This window comes from Engystomops pustulosus, chromosome 2 (assembly GCF_040894005.1).
Source record: "Engystomops pustulosus chromosome 2, aEngPut4.maternal, whole genome shotgun sequence".
Classification (NCBI taxonomy): domain Eukaryota; kingdom Metazoa; phylum Chordata; class Amphibia; order Anura; family Leptodactylidae; genus Engystomops; species Engystomops pustulosus.
In genome coordinates, this window is record NC_092412.1 from 201,566,142 (window position 1) to 201,582,580 (window position 16,439).

Below are 16,439 nucleotides of genomic sequence, written 5' to 3' on the forward strand. Positions count from 1 at the left end.
TTTTCTGTAACAGAATTTTCATTCTGATTTTCACTGGCAATTAATGAGCAGCAAAGAAATCAGGAAATAAGAACATGAATCAAATCACTGACATTGTTTAATTTGGAAGCTCTATTTTTGTGGCGATTGGGGTGTGCCCTTTAGGACCACAAAGAGCATAATAGATGTGTGTAATAGTGGCTTAGGTGGTGCCTGTCTACAATTATGGTTTCAATTCTCATGACTGAATTATCACCACAAATTTTAATAAATTTAACCAGCACATGTACAGAGATGCAAAAAAAAAATTAAAAAAAATAGTTACTGGCAACAGTTTTCAAACAATCCAAGCAAAACAACCCTGGTGAATTTCACAAAGTCTTATTTTTACAGATAGGTCCATAAATATTTTGACACTGCCAAAAAAAGTTGTTTTTACCAGTTTACTGAAACATATGCAAGTTATAGTTATATAATGGGCAAGTGCATAAAATCCAGAGGGCTCACATCCGGCTGTACATAAGGAACATATAACATGGAGCTGCTCCTGTTGAGCGCCTTAAGGCCGCATTAACACATTGCGCTCTGGTCGTGTGTACATTGTGTATTAGAAAACATTAAGACAGCTGAGGAGATTTGCCTAATTAAATGAATTACATGTGCGCTAACAAAATACAAAAGTTAACGCACACGTTAACATTGTGTTAACAAAAACGCCAATGTTAATGTTTTGGCCTTCATAGGTATAAAACAGATCATCTTAAGTTATATATTAAAAAGCGAATACACAACTTTTCCATATATAAATTAGGTTTTAAAAGGGATAGGATAATTAAATGTAATTTACAATCCTTAAAGGAAACCTACCACTTCACATGGTGCTTCTAAGCTGGTGCCGGCGCTTATTTTCGTTATGTTATTAAATAGATGTAAAGCGTTTAAACACTTAATTAATCTTTATTTACAAGTAGCTTCACCACACCATGATTCGCACTCGGCGCACCAAGCGCGCAACCACTTCCTATTCAGGCGCACAAAGCGGTCGCGCTCACGGTGTGCCGAGTGCGAACCATGGTGTGGTGAAGCTATTTGTATATAAGTATTAATTAAGCGTTTAAACGCTTTATATCCATTTCATACCATAACGAAAATAAGCGCCGGCACCAGCTCACCCTGAACTCGTGCACGGCATTTGCAGCTTATACCCTCCATCGGAAGTGGTAGGTTTCCTTTAATAAAATGCAGTCGATAAAGATTGATAAAAATCTTTACCTGTGTATAGAAGTCAGTTGTAGGAGATGACCTTGACCTCTCATGCATGTACTGTGATTTTTGAGACTGGTCGAAATCAGCATCGAGAATGTTATCAGCTGAGTGGCAGCGGCCAGAATTCTTTCTTTCTAGTGGTTTCTTTTGCTCTTTCCAAGATGCTTGGTATTCTGCAAACGTGCCCAACCTCGGAGGCTGTTGTGACGCAATATCCTCAGTGGATGTATAACTAACCGCATGATATTCATCTCTTTCATTTCTATCTTTATCAGATAACTGTTCATATCCCAGAGATGCCGCCCGAGACCTCTTCTCATACCATGATTGTGCAGGATCTTTTACATAATCTTTTACATTATGCGGCTCGTACTGGATGTTGATTTTTTCTTCGGTCACGGTGATAGGTGATGGTTTTGGAGCAACTTGAGGGTGTGTGCTTTTGCTTGTCTCTTCAAAAAACTTCCATCGATCTGCAAAAGAACCAGCAGCTCCTTGAGGGACAACTTGGTTTTGAAAATGAGAATTCTCTTCATAAATGCCAACTTCATTCATTTTCTCAGGCTCAGAATAGGACTTAAGCTTTTGTTGTGCTGTAAATCTTTTTCGGCCACCAATGCGGGATATGTTTTGAGAGTTGCTTGTTGCTGTACTTAGCTTTGGTTGAATATTATCAGAGGGGTAAGAACTGCCATCAGGAGGCATGCCAGGCTTTGAAATGCTATAACCTTGGCTTCTCCGTTCTGGAGAGAGTGAAGGATCAACAAGACTAGGTTCTAAATCTCGACGTTTGAAAGAAGTAGCCCTTAAAACTCTGGCCTGGGCTTCCTTTAAATGGTTCTTGTATGTGTTTGAAAAATTACCTTCAGAAGAAGGTGTTACGCTTTCGAGAGAATCATTGTTCCAGTTTTCAGCATTCTCACCATCATTTGATTCTGTCAATGTTGCTGTACTTTTGCTCTTCTGCAAACGGGCTCGCCTCTGTTGAATTTCGTTTCTCAAAGTTGTTGCAAAGCGGTCACTTCTACGTGACTGTTTGCCTGAATCTGTAAATGGTTGTTTTTCATTTGTATCGGGGGAGCTCACAGATCGATTTCTTCCTTCCTGAGCTAGAGAGTGTAACATAGGTGTAATCTGAGGTGTTATCTTGCTCTCTTCTTCTTCACTCCATGAATAATCTTTCAGATGTGATCTGTACTTACCGCTAGAGGTGGCCCTGTTTGTAAGGTCATGTTGTGGAAAATTATGGCCATCATATTGTCCTTCATAGTATTCACTATTTTTTTTCGATTTCATCTTTTCATTACCACTTGAAAGATTTTCTATTTTCCCTGACATTTTAGGACTATATTTCTCACAGTTTTCTAGTGAAGGCTGGTTGTTGTGCTGAGGTAGACAATAATTGGTCTTTAAGGCAGTATTGTCTTGCGAGCTAGACCTTCTTTCCAATACATCTACTTTCCCATATTCTTCTCTGTATGTGATGCTTCCCTGAGGTGGCAGTTTAGGGCCAATGCTACTCACACGGCTCTGCCCCGTATTGTCTCCTTTTACTTTAAACCCAAAATTGCTTTCAGAAGAACTGGGAATTCTTGACTGATGTGAACTGTAAGCATGAGTTGGATCCACCACCGACTCATGAGTTGGAGAATAAAAGGTCACTTGTTGAGGTTGTGCTTTAATGGAGGCCGGAGCTCTTGGGTTTTGAAAAAAAGTGCTTTCGTCACTGTACTGACGCTGGTGATGGTAACTGTAAGACGGCTGTGCAAACCTAACATCCGTGGTGGACTGAGAGAGCTGCGATCGACTGGAATGAGGTGTATTGCTTTGATATTTGTCAGGATAGTTTGCAATTTGATCCAAATTGATTTCGGACTGATAAGAAGAATTGCTAATTCTTCTGACATCTGCATTGTTCCTATCTGTTCCTCGGTTATGTCTTTGCTGGTAGTCAGGAAGATCTGAATTCCATTCAAGTCTTGGATAAGACTTGTTTGCAACATTAAAGTGCTGTGTGCCTGGTAATTCTGAATGTGTATGAAGAGGTTTATCATGGGTTTTTGCAATGGCATAACTATCACTGCGGAGTGGGGGTGGAGGAGGAGGAGGTGATGACGGTGTTCTTTTCTTATCAGGAACATGCCAAACTGGTCCAAAACTTGATCGTACAGAATGTTTTGTATCTCCATTATCATCCACTCTTTGAGCCTTGTTTGTCTCGTAGAATGTAGAGGGAGACTGATATTCCTGTTTATCTTCTGTTCCCTTGGTTTCGAGTTGACCAGGCTTTCCAGGTCCTTGATTTGTACTGTCCCATTCATTAATTTTATACAATATATTTTCGGTTGAAGCTGATCCACTTTTAGAAAGAGCATGTTCTGGAGTGATAAAGCTAGTAGAGAAAGAGCCATATGCGGAATCTCTCTTACAGTGGTTACCTATATTTTCTATGCTGTTATTAGATTTGGCAGATGATATCCTGCCAAAATGGTAGGTTTGGTCAATACTGTCCATGCTCCCCACTGAACTAAAATGTCCAGAAGTTCTATGCAAGCTGGTTTGGTCCCAAGAATTTGTTAAGTCATGAGATGATGAGCTATGGAGAAAACAAAAAATATATAATTATTTACGGTCTTACTAATAGGTTTTATGAATTAACATATATCCACCTTGTAGATCTGATAAATGCTATGGCCAGTCAGTCAGTGTTTGTTTCATTGACGCAATATATTACAACGCATGCTTGGCCCTAAATTAGGCTTAATTTAACAGTACACTTTAAATCACCAAGATGATATTAGATTTTAAAGCCAATTAATGATCTAATTTTGCAAATAACTGATTAGTTTAATAAAGCTTAAATCTGATGTACATAACTACTTAATAAAGCTTTGCAGACAACTAGTGAAGGGGCAGCATTTTATAGAAAATAGGGAAAAGGTTATACTGAACCCCTTCACAGAGGGTCCCTGGAAACACTCCATTCTCTCATGCTTTTTCTCAGGATGTTGATTGCACACATGACGTCAGGGCCAGTTCATGGACCCAGTCCTGACTGTTGAGGTCACAGATGCCTAGGACGTTCTCTGGTGGAGTGAGTATAACATTTTCTTCCATTTCCCCAACACTCATTAGGTTTGGGGACCACCTTAGAAAAGAGTAACTGGAAATATTCCTGGGCTAGGTCCTCTAAGAGGGTTTTCAGTGAACCTGAAAAACCCTCTTAAAGGGGTGGTCCACAACTTTAATGGTGTGGTGCATGTACTGTGAGTCATCAAGCATCACCACACTGCAAAAGATAGGACTGGTTGTTTGCAACCTCTTGCGCCATAGTTTGGGAAAAAGTCATTGCCTATGCACTTTAGCTCTTCCACATTTCCTCTCTATTGGTGATGTTTTTATAAGTACAAATTCATAAAGCTCTGTCTATGCCTAGGAACTTGTAAATGTCACCTGTTTCTACTCTTCCGAATCTGGAGGATATATTACTATTACGTCTCACATGCTGGCTGCCTTTTTGCGCCTTTTAAGCTGAATTCCACTGTTGTGCAACTTTTTAAGCAAAATGCACAGCTGTACGACTTTTCAGTAAAGGTTGCATGGTCGTTTATGGTGTCTGTTATTATGCACGTTCCTGCCTTGCAAATAGAGCCAGCAAGCCACACAGAATAGTCTGCAATTCACCGGGCCAGGGCCAGGCATTGTCCACAATTAATGAGAAGCGCAATTGCACTTGGTATCAAGGTAGTTGTCTGGGATGGGTAATGGATCACATGATCGGCATATGATCTCACCTAGTTCTCACTATTCCTGAAGGAAATATTATAAGCCTCATGGCCAGGGCCTCAACGGCCTTTGCAAATAAAAAGGGGACAATAAGCTGCCCTGAATGGATCCACTGTGTAGGTGAAACATGGAGGATAATTTACCCTTAAAGGGGTTTACCCATGAAAGAAAATTCTCAAATTCCCCTGGTGATTTTTACACAATAAAGATAATTTTACTTCATGATCCCTGTAGTGCTATGAGATGCTGTGTGATGAAAATATGGTTAGATTATCAGTCCCAGTTTATAGTTTTTACTATTTATAGGTTTATAGTTTTTGCTATAACAGCCATGACCATACACTATCAGCTCTGCTATATGCCTCCTTCTCCCTCCCCTGGATACTGAACTTCTCTGTCTGTAGCTTGTGGCTTTACTCTCATCAAGTCTGTGTGTGTGAGAGTGTGTGTGTGAGCTCGTCCTGGAATGCAAGGGTGGGGGTAGAGGCAGAGAACGGCTCGGTGCAGCATCAGACAGGAGAACAGTCTGTCTGACGACCCTAAAGTCAGAAGTTGCAGGGTCATGCCTCAGGGCAACAATTTGTGTAGACCAGGACTGTATTTTTGTTCATAACATTGAATTATAGAATGTGTTATTTTGTTAACCTGAGTACATTTAAGAATCTTGTCTTCATGGGTATATCCCTTTAATCAGTAACTTTCTATTAGGTGTAGACTACGGGATGCTGATCCATCTACAGAATTTTGGGCCAACTATCTGCAGTGATTGACAGACTGCTATTTATATGTGCATACACAGCTAACTCTTGTGCAATGTACTAATGTTTACACATTTTAGATCTACAGAATATTTACTGTATGCTATTTTAAGAAATCATGACATTGTATATATTACGATAAAAAGGTTACCTGGAATGATACCTGTTACCCCAGGTAGGGTTAAAACTTGTATTTGCAAACTGTGCAGTCTCCATTGGGTTTTCTATAAATTTTGTCGAGTGCCAGGAATGAGGTCTATAAGCAATGTCATTTTTTCTGAAGGAAAAAAAAAAATCAGACAGAAAGATCTTAGTAATATAATAATATTTACATCATACAATCTCATAGAAATAAAAACTTAAAGGGAACCTACCACCACGATTCTACCTATAAAGGTAGAACGGGTGGTAGGTGGATGTATGATAGGGGAGGATAGCTCTTTTTAGAGCTAATCCTCACGTCCCCGCTAACTTTTGGTAAACTTTATTCCCCTAATATGTACATTTAGTTATGCGGCTACTCGGGCGTGGAGTAGCCGAGCACGAGGCTACACGGCGCGGCTACTCCACGCCCCAGTAGCCACATTACTCCTCCTACCCTGCGCATGCGTGTCTGACGACAGGGTAGGAGGAGTAACGTGGTTACTGGGGCGTGGAGTAGCCTATATAGGTAGAATCGTGGTGGTAGGTTCCCTTTAATTGCAGAACAAAATGCTAGTCTGCTCTCCCGAATCCTCATTAATGGAAATACAGTGAAACGCTTTGTGTGGCCTGGATCTCAGAGTATTTCCTAGGTGTCGAGAGCAGGGTCTCAAGCAGCAGGGTCAGAGGAAGCATCGACTGGGGAGTTGGGTCATATATTAGAGGGTAGTAACGTTCTATGAAGGACCCATTTACAGCTATCTGTATTGCCTGGATAAAACCCTTTAACTACATACATAAATTATAATTTCCACAGTCACTGTGCCTGGATCTATGAGTAAAACACATCCGTTTTTGGCTGTTTACCATGTGTTTGGCTGCTTTGAACCTTTTTATCTTTATCTTAATCGTTTTATAGCATGCGTTTTTAAAATGCATCTGTTTTTTACTGCATTTGTAAACAATTTTTAAATGATTTAAAACGGTCCAAGTGTGGCATCACCCTAAGGTGCTCTGCTAATTCCTCCAAAGCACTAATATGCATATTTCTCAATTTAAACTGTTGCCATGAAAGGAACAGCTGGAAAACAAAAAAAAAAAAAAGGTATTAGTGGCATGTCTGAGACTCTGAGCATAGTCCTATGTAACATAACAGTTTGGGTACATAAATCATGGTGATGGATTACATTTGAAGCAATGTTGTGGACTCTTGAGCTGTTACTAAAGTATGAGAGTATTTTCAGGATCTTTTTAGGAAGGTTAATGACTACTTATTTCTGAACGAACAAAATTTCCATAGTCTAAAAAGGTATTTACACTTCCCTAGGAGTCCATTTTTGTTGCTTTACCCATTTTATGTCAATGTTCAGGAGAACACTAGTAGTTTATTAAAACAATAACGAAACAATAACAAATCTAACAAGTCACAATATAAGATTCCATATGAATCCATACCCTTGGAAGTAGAATTCTCCATGATTCTATTTTATTTGTTTCATAGATTTTGCCTTGGTGATGCATCTCCTTTAGCTAGATAGTGATTTAGGTGACACAGTACCACCAGAGTAATTCAACAGCTCCATACTACTAGTTGCGCCAAAAGAAAACACCGCAAACATAGGAAGGATATGTCAGGTTCTACACATTGGTTTTCTGGCCTAAAATGTTGTAAATGAGGCTTGCAGCTTTGTGTTTTTGTTTGTGTAAAATAGTTGTGCATTTTCATACCGCTGACTCTTTTGTATAAAAGTAAATGGAGCATACTTGGGTGGGAACAGGGTCTCACACTCAAATAAAGCATTTTAAATTGCACCAAATTTGCATAATTTAAAAAGAGGATTTTCTCCAAAACTAGGCTATTAGAAGATATAGAAAGAACAGATCCCGTTTTAGGAGGCACACACCGGCGTGTAAATGTGCTTGAAACAAGATACTGAATCAGTGTGGTAGATTTCCTTAAATGTTGGTGCAAATCTTCATAAATTGGTAACTATTCTTCCAGGACATTTTACCAGGATAACCAAAATTCTCTGAGTCCAGTGTATTCACGAGCAGAGTGATCTCTGGTGCATTGACTGACTAGTTGCTGATATGGTTAGTAAGTTCAAACCTTAAAGAAGCCTATAACCCTACTATGAATGAAGAGGCTATAGAAGCCATTTGTCTCCGATACTGACAGTATAATAAATTGAAGAGCTCTTGCACTGCACCAAAAATTCTGATTTTTTTAAAATTGATTTTGGATCACAGAAGGGAAGACCTTCATTTGCAACTCAATTTTCTTTTAGAATAAATTTTCTTTTTTTGGAAAGGCAAGAGAGAACAGAAAGGTAAGTGGGCACAAGCTGAATCTTACATAACGTATTTTAATGTTTTAAGGTCAATGTATATCCATTCTGTGTCTGACCCTCATACAAACCAGTTTTAGAAAGACTTCATCAAAAGAATCCAGTGAAAGATGAAAATGATAACATGTTACATTCTGCATAGAAATCTAGCACTATAGACTGCTGTAAGCATCACATACACGGTCACTATCTAGATTGATCAGGTATAATCTAAAAGATACATCTAAAATGTATAAAACAAAGCACAGACAGAGGTTGGGGATGGGTGGCCACAAGTCTATGAGGTATCACTATGAAAACACTAGTAAACCATGGTGGCACAACAGGTACACTACAGAGGACATCAATACTGTACCTCATGGAACTTCTCAAGATGTTCATGAGAAAACTCCTGGCCATAAGAAGATCTTTATCTGATGGCATGTTCCTTGTTATAATATTCACCATTACGTGCCTCTTCCTGTGCAGCCAAGCAATAAAGGGGACAAGCCAGTTTGAGATGTGGAACCATTCAGACAAATGAAATGAAGTATCCGAAACTGGACATAGTAAAGGTTATATACCATCTTGTATAAAGAGATTCCACATATACTACTGTAAGTGATTCCTTTGCCTGACTCCACAGTCCTGATTTCCTGGTCACTCTAGCAGGAAGGATATCAGGGGAGCCCGAGCCCACCACATGCGCCTGATGTCCAGGTTATTATCAGGCGATTATGACCTTAATGAAATTAACAGCCATTGGTTGTTTTAACCCCATGTCTGCCATGATGACACTACCCCAGATGAAGGCAGTGTTCCGAAACTCTCGGTGGGGTGTTAGTCATCCTGGCAGAGACAAGGTTTGCGGTGTGCAGGTAATATGCACTAAGTGCTCCTTTATGGTCTTGTAGATTGCACATATAGAAAGGGGTAGACTGTCTTTCCCTCTCTACCTGAGTAACATATTTTTTGGCACTTTAAAGATATGGGATGATACAGCAATAGAGGATATAGCAATAGAGGATATGCACTGAGCACTTTATTATATTAATTACTAGCAAGAGACCTTATTGACAAGTTGTTATTGACAAGTTGTTAAAGAGGTAGTGAGGTATTCGATTCTGTGAGTGTAAATGCCTGTTTTCCTGCCAGCCCTCCCTGATGTTGTTGTGTGTCCCTCCAGTACAGTGTATTTGTCCCAACAATTATCTGTATTGTATTTTTTTAACATAATAAAAATTTTGATGCTTTTTAATGGAAAAAAAAGTGGTTGTTGAAGTCTGGCTGTTTTCTGTGTAGGATGTTCACAGTTGTAAGATGAGAGCAGTCATTCCCTCCTAGTGCCTTGTTCCTCTGATCTTCACAACTAAGCATGTACATAAAGTGCAGCACAATTTCATCTAAACTAAAAGCCTAGAAGAGGATGCACAACCCCAAGCCAACATGTCGAGCCTCAATTTGCAGCCCGCACACTGCAGACAGTCCAAAGAGTGCTTCCATAACTGATGGAAACGTTCATTGGTGGGTTGGATGTAGCGGAGAAGTACTCACTGCTCCTTTCCTGCTGCTCCGCTCTGTGTCCTGATTCCTGGACCACAGGAGTGGTAAGTACTTGTCAGCTGTACTGCACTGCTCCTGGGTCCTCTCCTGCTCCTGGCACAGTTCTGCTCTGGGTCCTGATGTTGGCAAATACAATCAGCGCAGGACACACAGAGGAGCAGCGAATGGAGGAGAGAAGAAGCTGCAGTGTGCTACAGAAGGAGAAAGAGAGCAAGTAAAGGAGAGGATGTTTTTTTTTTTTATTTTTAGGCAAATCTCCTCTCCTCAGATGTTATATTTAGTTTCAAAACACAATGAAAACTCCAATGTGAATATAGCCTGTGGATCCAATGTGAACTCATCCACACCGGTGCTCAGCCACTCTGAGGCAGCGTTCACTTGTAACCAAACACATAAGTGGTCGTGCTGAGCCCCACCCCATCTGTCTGGATTGAGTTTTGAAACGTAACCCAGATGGAACGTGTGAACACTGCCCAATAGAAGCCCCGGTTTCCTAACCATCAATGTTTATCTGGTGATGGTCCAAGTTCTGGGACCCGTTTCATCATCAAACCAAAAGGACTATGGAGGTGCTAACACCAGAAACCTCTTATTAATATCATGGTGGCAGGATACTTTGGGTTATTTCACCTATAACGCGTGAAGAAGAAATTAAAAACCTGTGAAACGTGCGCTTGGACCCTACACCTCCATGTGACCATGTCTAATACTGAACAGATGTGGTAATACCTGTAAGATCTGTATCAGCATTGGGTGGCTAGATAAAGGTATAGTATAACTAGTGATGGTGCATTTACTCACATCCTTCAGCTGCCAGAGGTCATGAGGCATGCTGGGAATAGTTATTCTACTACTGATGAGCAAGAATGTGAATAAAGGGCAATATACTCCAAAAACCAGTGACTTGATGCAATACTGAAGAACAGAAAGTGCTGGCTAAGTAACAGAAGAAACAAACAATAGAGCTATTGTCTTGGGGTCCACAAGACCTTACAGAAAGTTGTGGTGTAACTGTAGTGAGCAGCCCTTTATAATTGCTTCCTCTTTCTCTGCCCTGAGGTAGGTGGAAAGGTCTGCACACCAATTTGTTCTTGTATGTGTTCTCCAATAAAACGCTGCCACCTTGTGGTCTACGGTGAGAATTACAAAACATTCTTAATGCAATTTTTATAGAAAGTGTGTAGAGAAACAAGTCAAAGGCCATGAAGTATCACCAACATGTGTGGTGTATTCACAGGTGCCTGGGGCCGGGGTGAGTGCACCCAGAGGACCAACCAGGGTAGCATCTGAACACTCATAGGAAGATTTAGAATAAGTTAAGCAGCCACTATGGCATTTAAAATAGCAGCCACTTGGCATGTACTAGGATCTGGCTGCACATGTACTATGATAAGAAAATAAAACTTATAACATCTAGTTAAACTCAATCCGAACAGATTTCCATAAAGCCACTATGGAAATTTATGTATTTATGTGTACATATGACTTAAGATTTATTGCAAAGTCTTCTATAACACACAATCCTGCTGATACTATGCTTGTGTTTGCTCATTTTATTAAGTCTGAGAAAACCCTATAAAGCCATTTTGTTTAAGATAAAAAAAAAACACAACAACCCTATACTTGAAATACTAGTCTATGAAAACCGTTTTGGAGGACTTCTCTTTTATTAGCTCATTTTCTCTGCAGGACAAATCATGACTTATAATCACAGATTTTCCATAATGTATTGAAGTTTGAAGGTTTTCACTGGGGTCTCACCAGCCAGAAAGCACTTCTCATGCCTGTGATCACAGAATGATCATGGATAAATGGAAACCCAGACAAAAGGATGTATTGCCAATTATCAAAACAGGTAACAAAATGTATCACAATTTTATATTTTTGATATAAAAATCTACCATCAAAAATCCATCATGATAAACCAGACGCTTACTCATAGATCCAGGCACTGTGACAATGCTAATCTTCTTATGTTTGTTATACATGGCCTCCTTCCTTCTATAATAAAACTTTTATACTAATACTTTTATACTCGCTAATGAGCCTGCAAGGGCTCTGAGGGCGTTACCAGAGCCTGTCAGTCCTATAGCTGCTCATGTTGTTACAATGAGCAAAACACATTTCACCGTCCCCCTGCTCTTGCTCCTTTTGCATGTATAATCTAGCAGCAGCAGGAAGTGCAGGGGGAGGTAGGACTTGCTCATTGTAACAGCACGTGAAGCTGCAGCACTGAGGGGTGCTGGAAACTCCCTTCAGTTTTATTAGAACATAAAAGCTATTTTTAGAAGAAAAGAGGGTATGGATAACAAATATAAATAGATTATTACAGTCACTGTCAACAGATCTGTGGTTCCATTTTTGTGACCCGTTTGTGATTATTGTGTAAGCAATAAAGCCTGCCCGAGTCACAAACACTAGGCTCGTGCATGTGGATGTCTAAATCATTGCCATATATGTGCAAATGAAATGCATTTGTATATGTGCTACTCTGCATGAGGGCTAAAAGTTAGCTGGTCTACATACATCCAAACAGAGTGCCGTCAATCACTATATATACATCCATCACTCTGAGGGAGGGAAAGGAAACAGAAATATATTACTGTAAATATCTGGCGTCACTTAAATTGCTTCATAATAAACCTGATGCTATAAATATCCAGCTACACCCAAATCACCATTTTCCATCTCATTCCCCGAGGCCTTAGAGTTGCAGTGGAAGAGCTGGAAGTTCTCCCAGTTATTCGTGGAGCTTCCATTTAAATCTCACCATCAAAAAAAAAAAGTTTTTGACTGTTGATTGACAGCAGGAATGCGGTATAGAAAATCCACACATAATATACAGGGTGTGAAGATACCCTTATGGTCTTGAAAGGTTAAAAAAGGCGATTGTTAAGAATTTACAAATCTGCAGGGAAAAATCAAAGATATTGGTTACTTAAGGTGTTAAAGGTGTTAAAGCCAAAGCAGCTGTCCCATCTGCTTATACCTAGACCAGAGGAATCCTGATTTATGGCCGCCATAACATATAGTCCACACATCACAATTGTTTTCTAACCAGAGCCAAAGTAACTTGAGTAAATGTATAACCAAGATGAGTCTATAGAACACTGTCCTAAGACAAAGCTGGAAGAAGCAATATTTCGGGGAACAGAGCTACTAACACAAGAATCTACTCCACTCAAGAAACTATTCCAAAAATGTTATTGTACCTGGTCAGATCATGTGCCCTCCACGGACTTTATCTTGTGTAAATTCTCCCCGGGGACAAAGTGTTAATCCGGCCTTTTCTTGCTTTGTTTCAATGAATTATAATGTGGGTTACACATTGGCAGCCGAGTGGAAAGAGAACACATTGATAACTGTACAATCAAAGGGCCAGGAATGTAACATGGAGAACATTCCTGCTGAAGACAAGAAAAACTAAGGGCTTCTTCAGTCCTGCCAAGGAAAACACAATCTGAAATATTTCAGAGCTATTCGAAATGTGACCTAAACGCCAGCAGATGGCCGAGAAGCCGCTTCATTTATTGCATTAGACTAGTAATCCCTAACCGGGGGCTTATCAGACCTCGTAATACTACAATTCCAGCACATACTGACAGTCTGAATACAGATCTGATCTGTGGCTCATCACTATTTATGGGGAATGAGGCGAAGCTGCAATAGTTTATGGCTAAAGTTTTTTTTTGTTCCATCTACCACAAGATAGAAGATAAGTGTCTGGACGTTGCTGAAACAGATACATATGTTGATCCCAGCGTCCATTTACATTCAGTTGGCTGCTGTATATAACGCACTGGAAGTGCCATAGATGTAAATCGGTGGTTATTTAAGGTTGCACTGGAGGCAGACCATTTCTTTTCCCATTATAAAAAACAGATTTGCAAATTCTCTGCCAAAAAAGGTCAGTGGATCATGCATGGCCTTAAAGGGATTGTCCAAGCAAATGCTTACATTTTTTATGTAAAAATCAGAAAGATTTTATACCCAAGGCTGCATTTATGCTAACACATGGGTGACGTATGTACAGCCGTACAGACGTCCACTATAGTCAGCAATGGGTGCAGGGAGCAATACAGTGGCACACACGGTGGCGCCGTATCGCTCAGTAAATGGGGAAAAGATAGGACATGTCATATCTATCTTCGTGTGCTCAGCCGTGCATCTCTATGGAGAGAGGTCGCCCCTCCTACTCTGCAGCGCGCTGGACGTATGCCCATCCTCTACGACCAGGCGGGCATACGTTCGTGTAAATGCAGCCTAACTCCCTCTCTGGCGCTGCTGTCGAGCCCGGCTCAATCGGTAAACACAATTTTCTGTTGGTATATAAAGGCTCGTATGTCACATCAAATCAACAGCGTACACTCAGAGCCGCAGCCCACTGTGGATGGGTGTAACCGCTGATCCTCTGTATAGCAACAAAGATGGGAGAGAACTGGAGCAAAAAGCGAGTGGGTGGCAGGTACAACTTTTATCTTCCTTTTAAACAAGCTGTGCAGGTGAACCCTTTAAGGACTCCATACCACTTTAAAGCAGAAATGTTCTGAAAGGCCTCTTTATAAGGAGCCAGCATCCCATATAAGCGATAATAAGTACCTATACAGCACAACACAATGGTAGCCATATGGGCTCTCTTATGATATAGCAGGTCTTATGCATGAGGCTACTGAGTGCATGGATCCATGGCAATGTAATCTGAAAATTTTGTGAAAAAAATCTTTTTTTGACACATAGAATGTCAGATGTTAGAACTTGCCCAAATTCTTTGTGATTGGTAGGTGATCAAATACCTATTTATTGCAAATTAATTATGTGATTTAATGGATTTTCTTTAGATTCAGCCTCTGACTGTTGAAGTGACCTACAATAAATGACAGACCTCTCCATTCTCTGTATGGGGGGCTTGTATAATGGGCATGTTTATCATATACTTGTTGTCCCCACTGTGAGATGAACATCAGACAGGATGGACGTATATCAGAATGATACCATATGGGTTACAGATTACATCAGTACCATTCCTATAACAAAGGACATGCTCCAATGTGGGCCTTATTACCTGAACATTACCTGAGGAGATAACATTTCAGGATGTTTCCCATGTCACTTAAGATACCTGCATAGGTTAAGATTAGGTAACAAACTCTACATATGGTAAGTAGTGGTGATAAGTGAGGTCAACAAATGTACACCACTAACTACCCCATCACTTCATGACTAGTGACTATGTTTGAAGTTGTATATTGCCTTACCCTAAACTATTGTATTGCCATCTGTCATGTTATACAAAGAGAGAATCCCTGCTGTGTATTCAGCTGCTCCTGAGCGGACATCCAGTGTAAATACAAGACACTTATCCCTCAGACCAGATACGTTTCGGTTACACTGGTCCCAGGCACACGTTACCACTTAAAGTATGTGATACTGGTGAACATTTATCAGAATATTTGATAGAGCAAAAAAAAGTTTTATTGACGTTACACAAAACAAATTGTAAATTTGGTATGAGGGGTCTCACACTATCCGCCATCAGCCTACGATCACAAAGTGTGCAGAGTACTGTGTGGGCTGACCACACTCCTGGGGACGGGATACCCTGCATCATATCCATCTATGATGCAAGGAGTCCCTGCTTCACCTGCAGCTACAGCAGTGCAGAATTGTAACTTAACAGTAATTTACCATTTGATTTGATGCATTATGAAGCAAACCTACCTTGAGAATGCTGTAGCTACACTGATGCAGGATCATATCTTGTTTAATCCCTGTGCTGAGTGGTTTTGCTTAAAAAAAATAAATAAAATTATGATAATGAAGCTGTCTCGCTCCTGTGCCTGGGCTTCTCCTTTCATATTAGTTATGCACTGCTCAGAGGATGATATAATCACCGTTCTTCCTGCCAGGCAGAATAATCAATCTCTGAACCATCCTCCCAGCTGCTGTTTATGAGTGATACAGCTCAGATTGATTAGTCCCGGCTTGGCTGTTCAGAATGCTCCGTCCATGTGTAATGTGTGTACTGTGGATCCAGCTTTCCCAAGGTACTGAATTTTATAATGATTTTTTTCAGCAAAACCACTCAGCACAGGGATTAAACAAAATATGATTCATAATGCATCAAATCAAATGGTAGGTTTTCTTTAAGGACATCAGACCACTAGTTACTGATGGACCTTTTTGCCCCCTGGTGATGCTCTCTGGATGCCGATTATTTACAGAATTTTAATCCAAGGCTGCAACGATCGACTGTATTATAGGGCGGCACGGTGGCTGAGTAGCACTTCTGCCTTGCAGCACTGGAGTCCTGGGTTCTAATCCCACCCAGGTCAACATCTGCAAAGAGTTTGTATGTTCTCTCCGTGTTTGCGTGGGTTTCCTCCGGGTACTTCGGTTTACTCCCACACTCCAAAACATACTGGTAGGGACCGCATGTTTTGTGCAGCGCTGCGTAATCTGTGTGCGCTATATAAATAAAGAATAATTATACTATTATTATTATTAAGTGATCCCCTGGTCAAACATCGTAAAGTAATCCCTGGTGAACTAAAATTTTATTTTTCTGGAATAATATTTACAAAAAATTCCAGTTCTGACCTGCATACAAATTCAACTTAAG

The 16,439-nt window shown here is 40.3% G+C and overlaps 1 protein-coding gene across 4 annotated transcripts in view; it reads right to left on the bottom strand.

Annotated features, from left to right (window-relative positions):
- SHROOM2 (shroom family member 2) overlaps window positions 1–16,439 on the bottom strand; it is a 104,168-nt gene that overhangs the window by 33,058 nt on the left and 54,671 nt on the right. For 3 of the 4 annotated variants that reach the window (XM_072137837.1, XM_072137836.1, XM_072137839.1), the window contains exons 3-5: window positions 8,634–8,738; window positions 5,941–6,066; window positions 1,252–3,841 (exon numbers count right to left, since the gene is read on the bottom strand). In XM_072137837.1, coding sequence (XP_071993938.1) covers window positions 1,252–3,841; window positions 5,941–6,066; window positions 8,634–8,738 — 2,821 coding nt within the window. The remainder of the gene's footprint in view (window positions 1–1,251; window positions 3,842–5,940; window positions 6,067–8,633; window positions 8,739–16,439) is intronic. The other variant, XM_072137838.1, reaches the window with a different exon arrangement.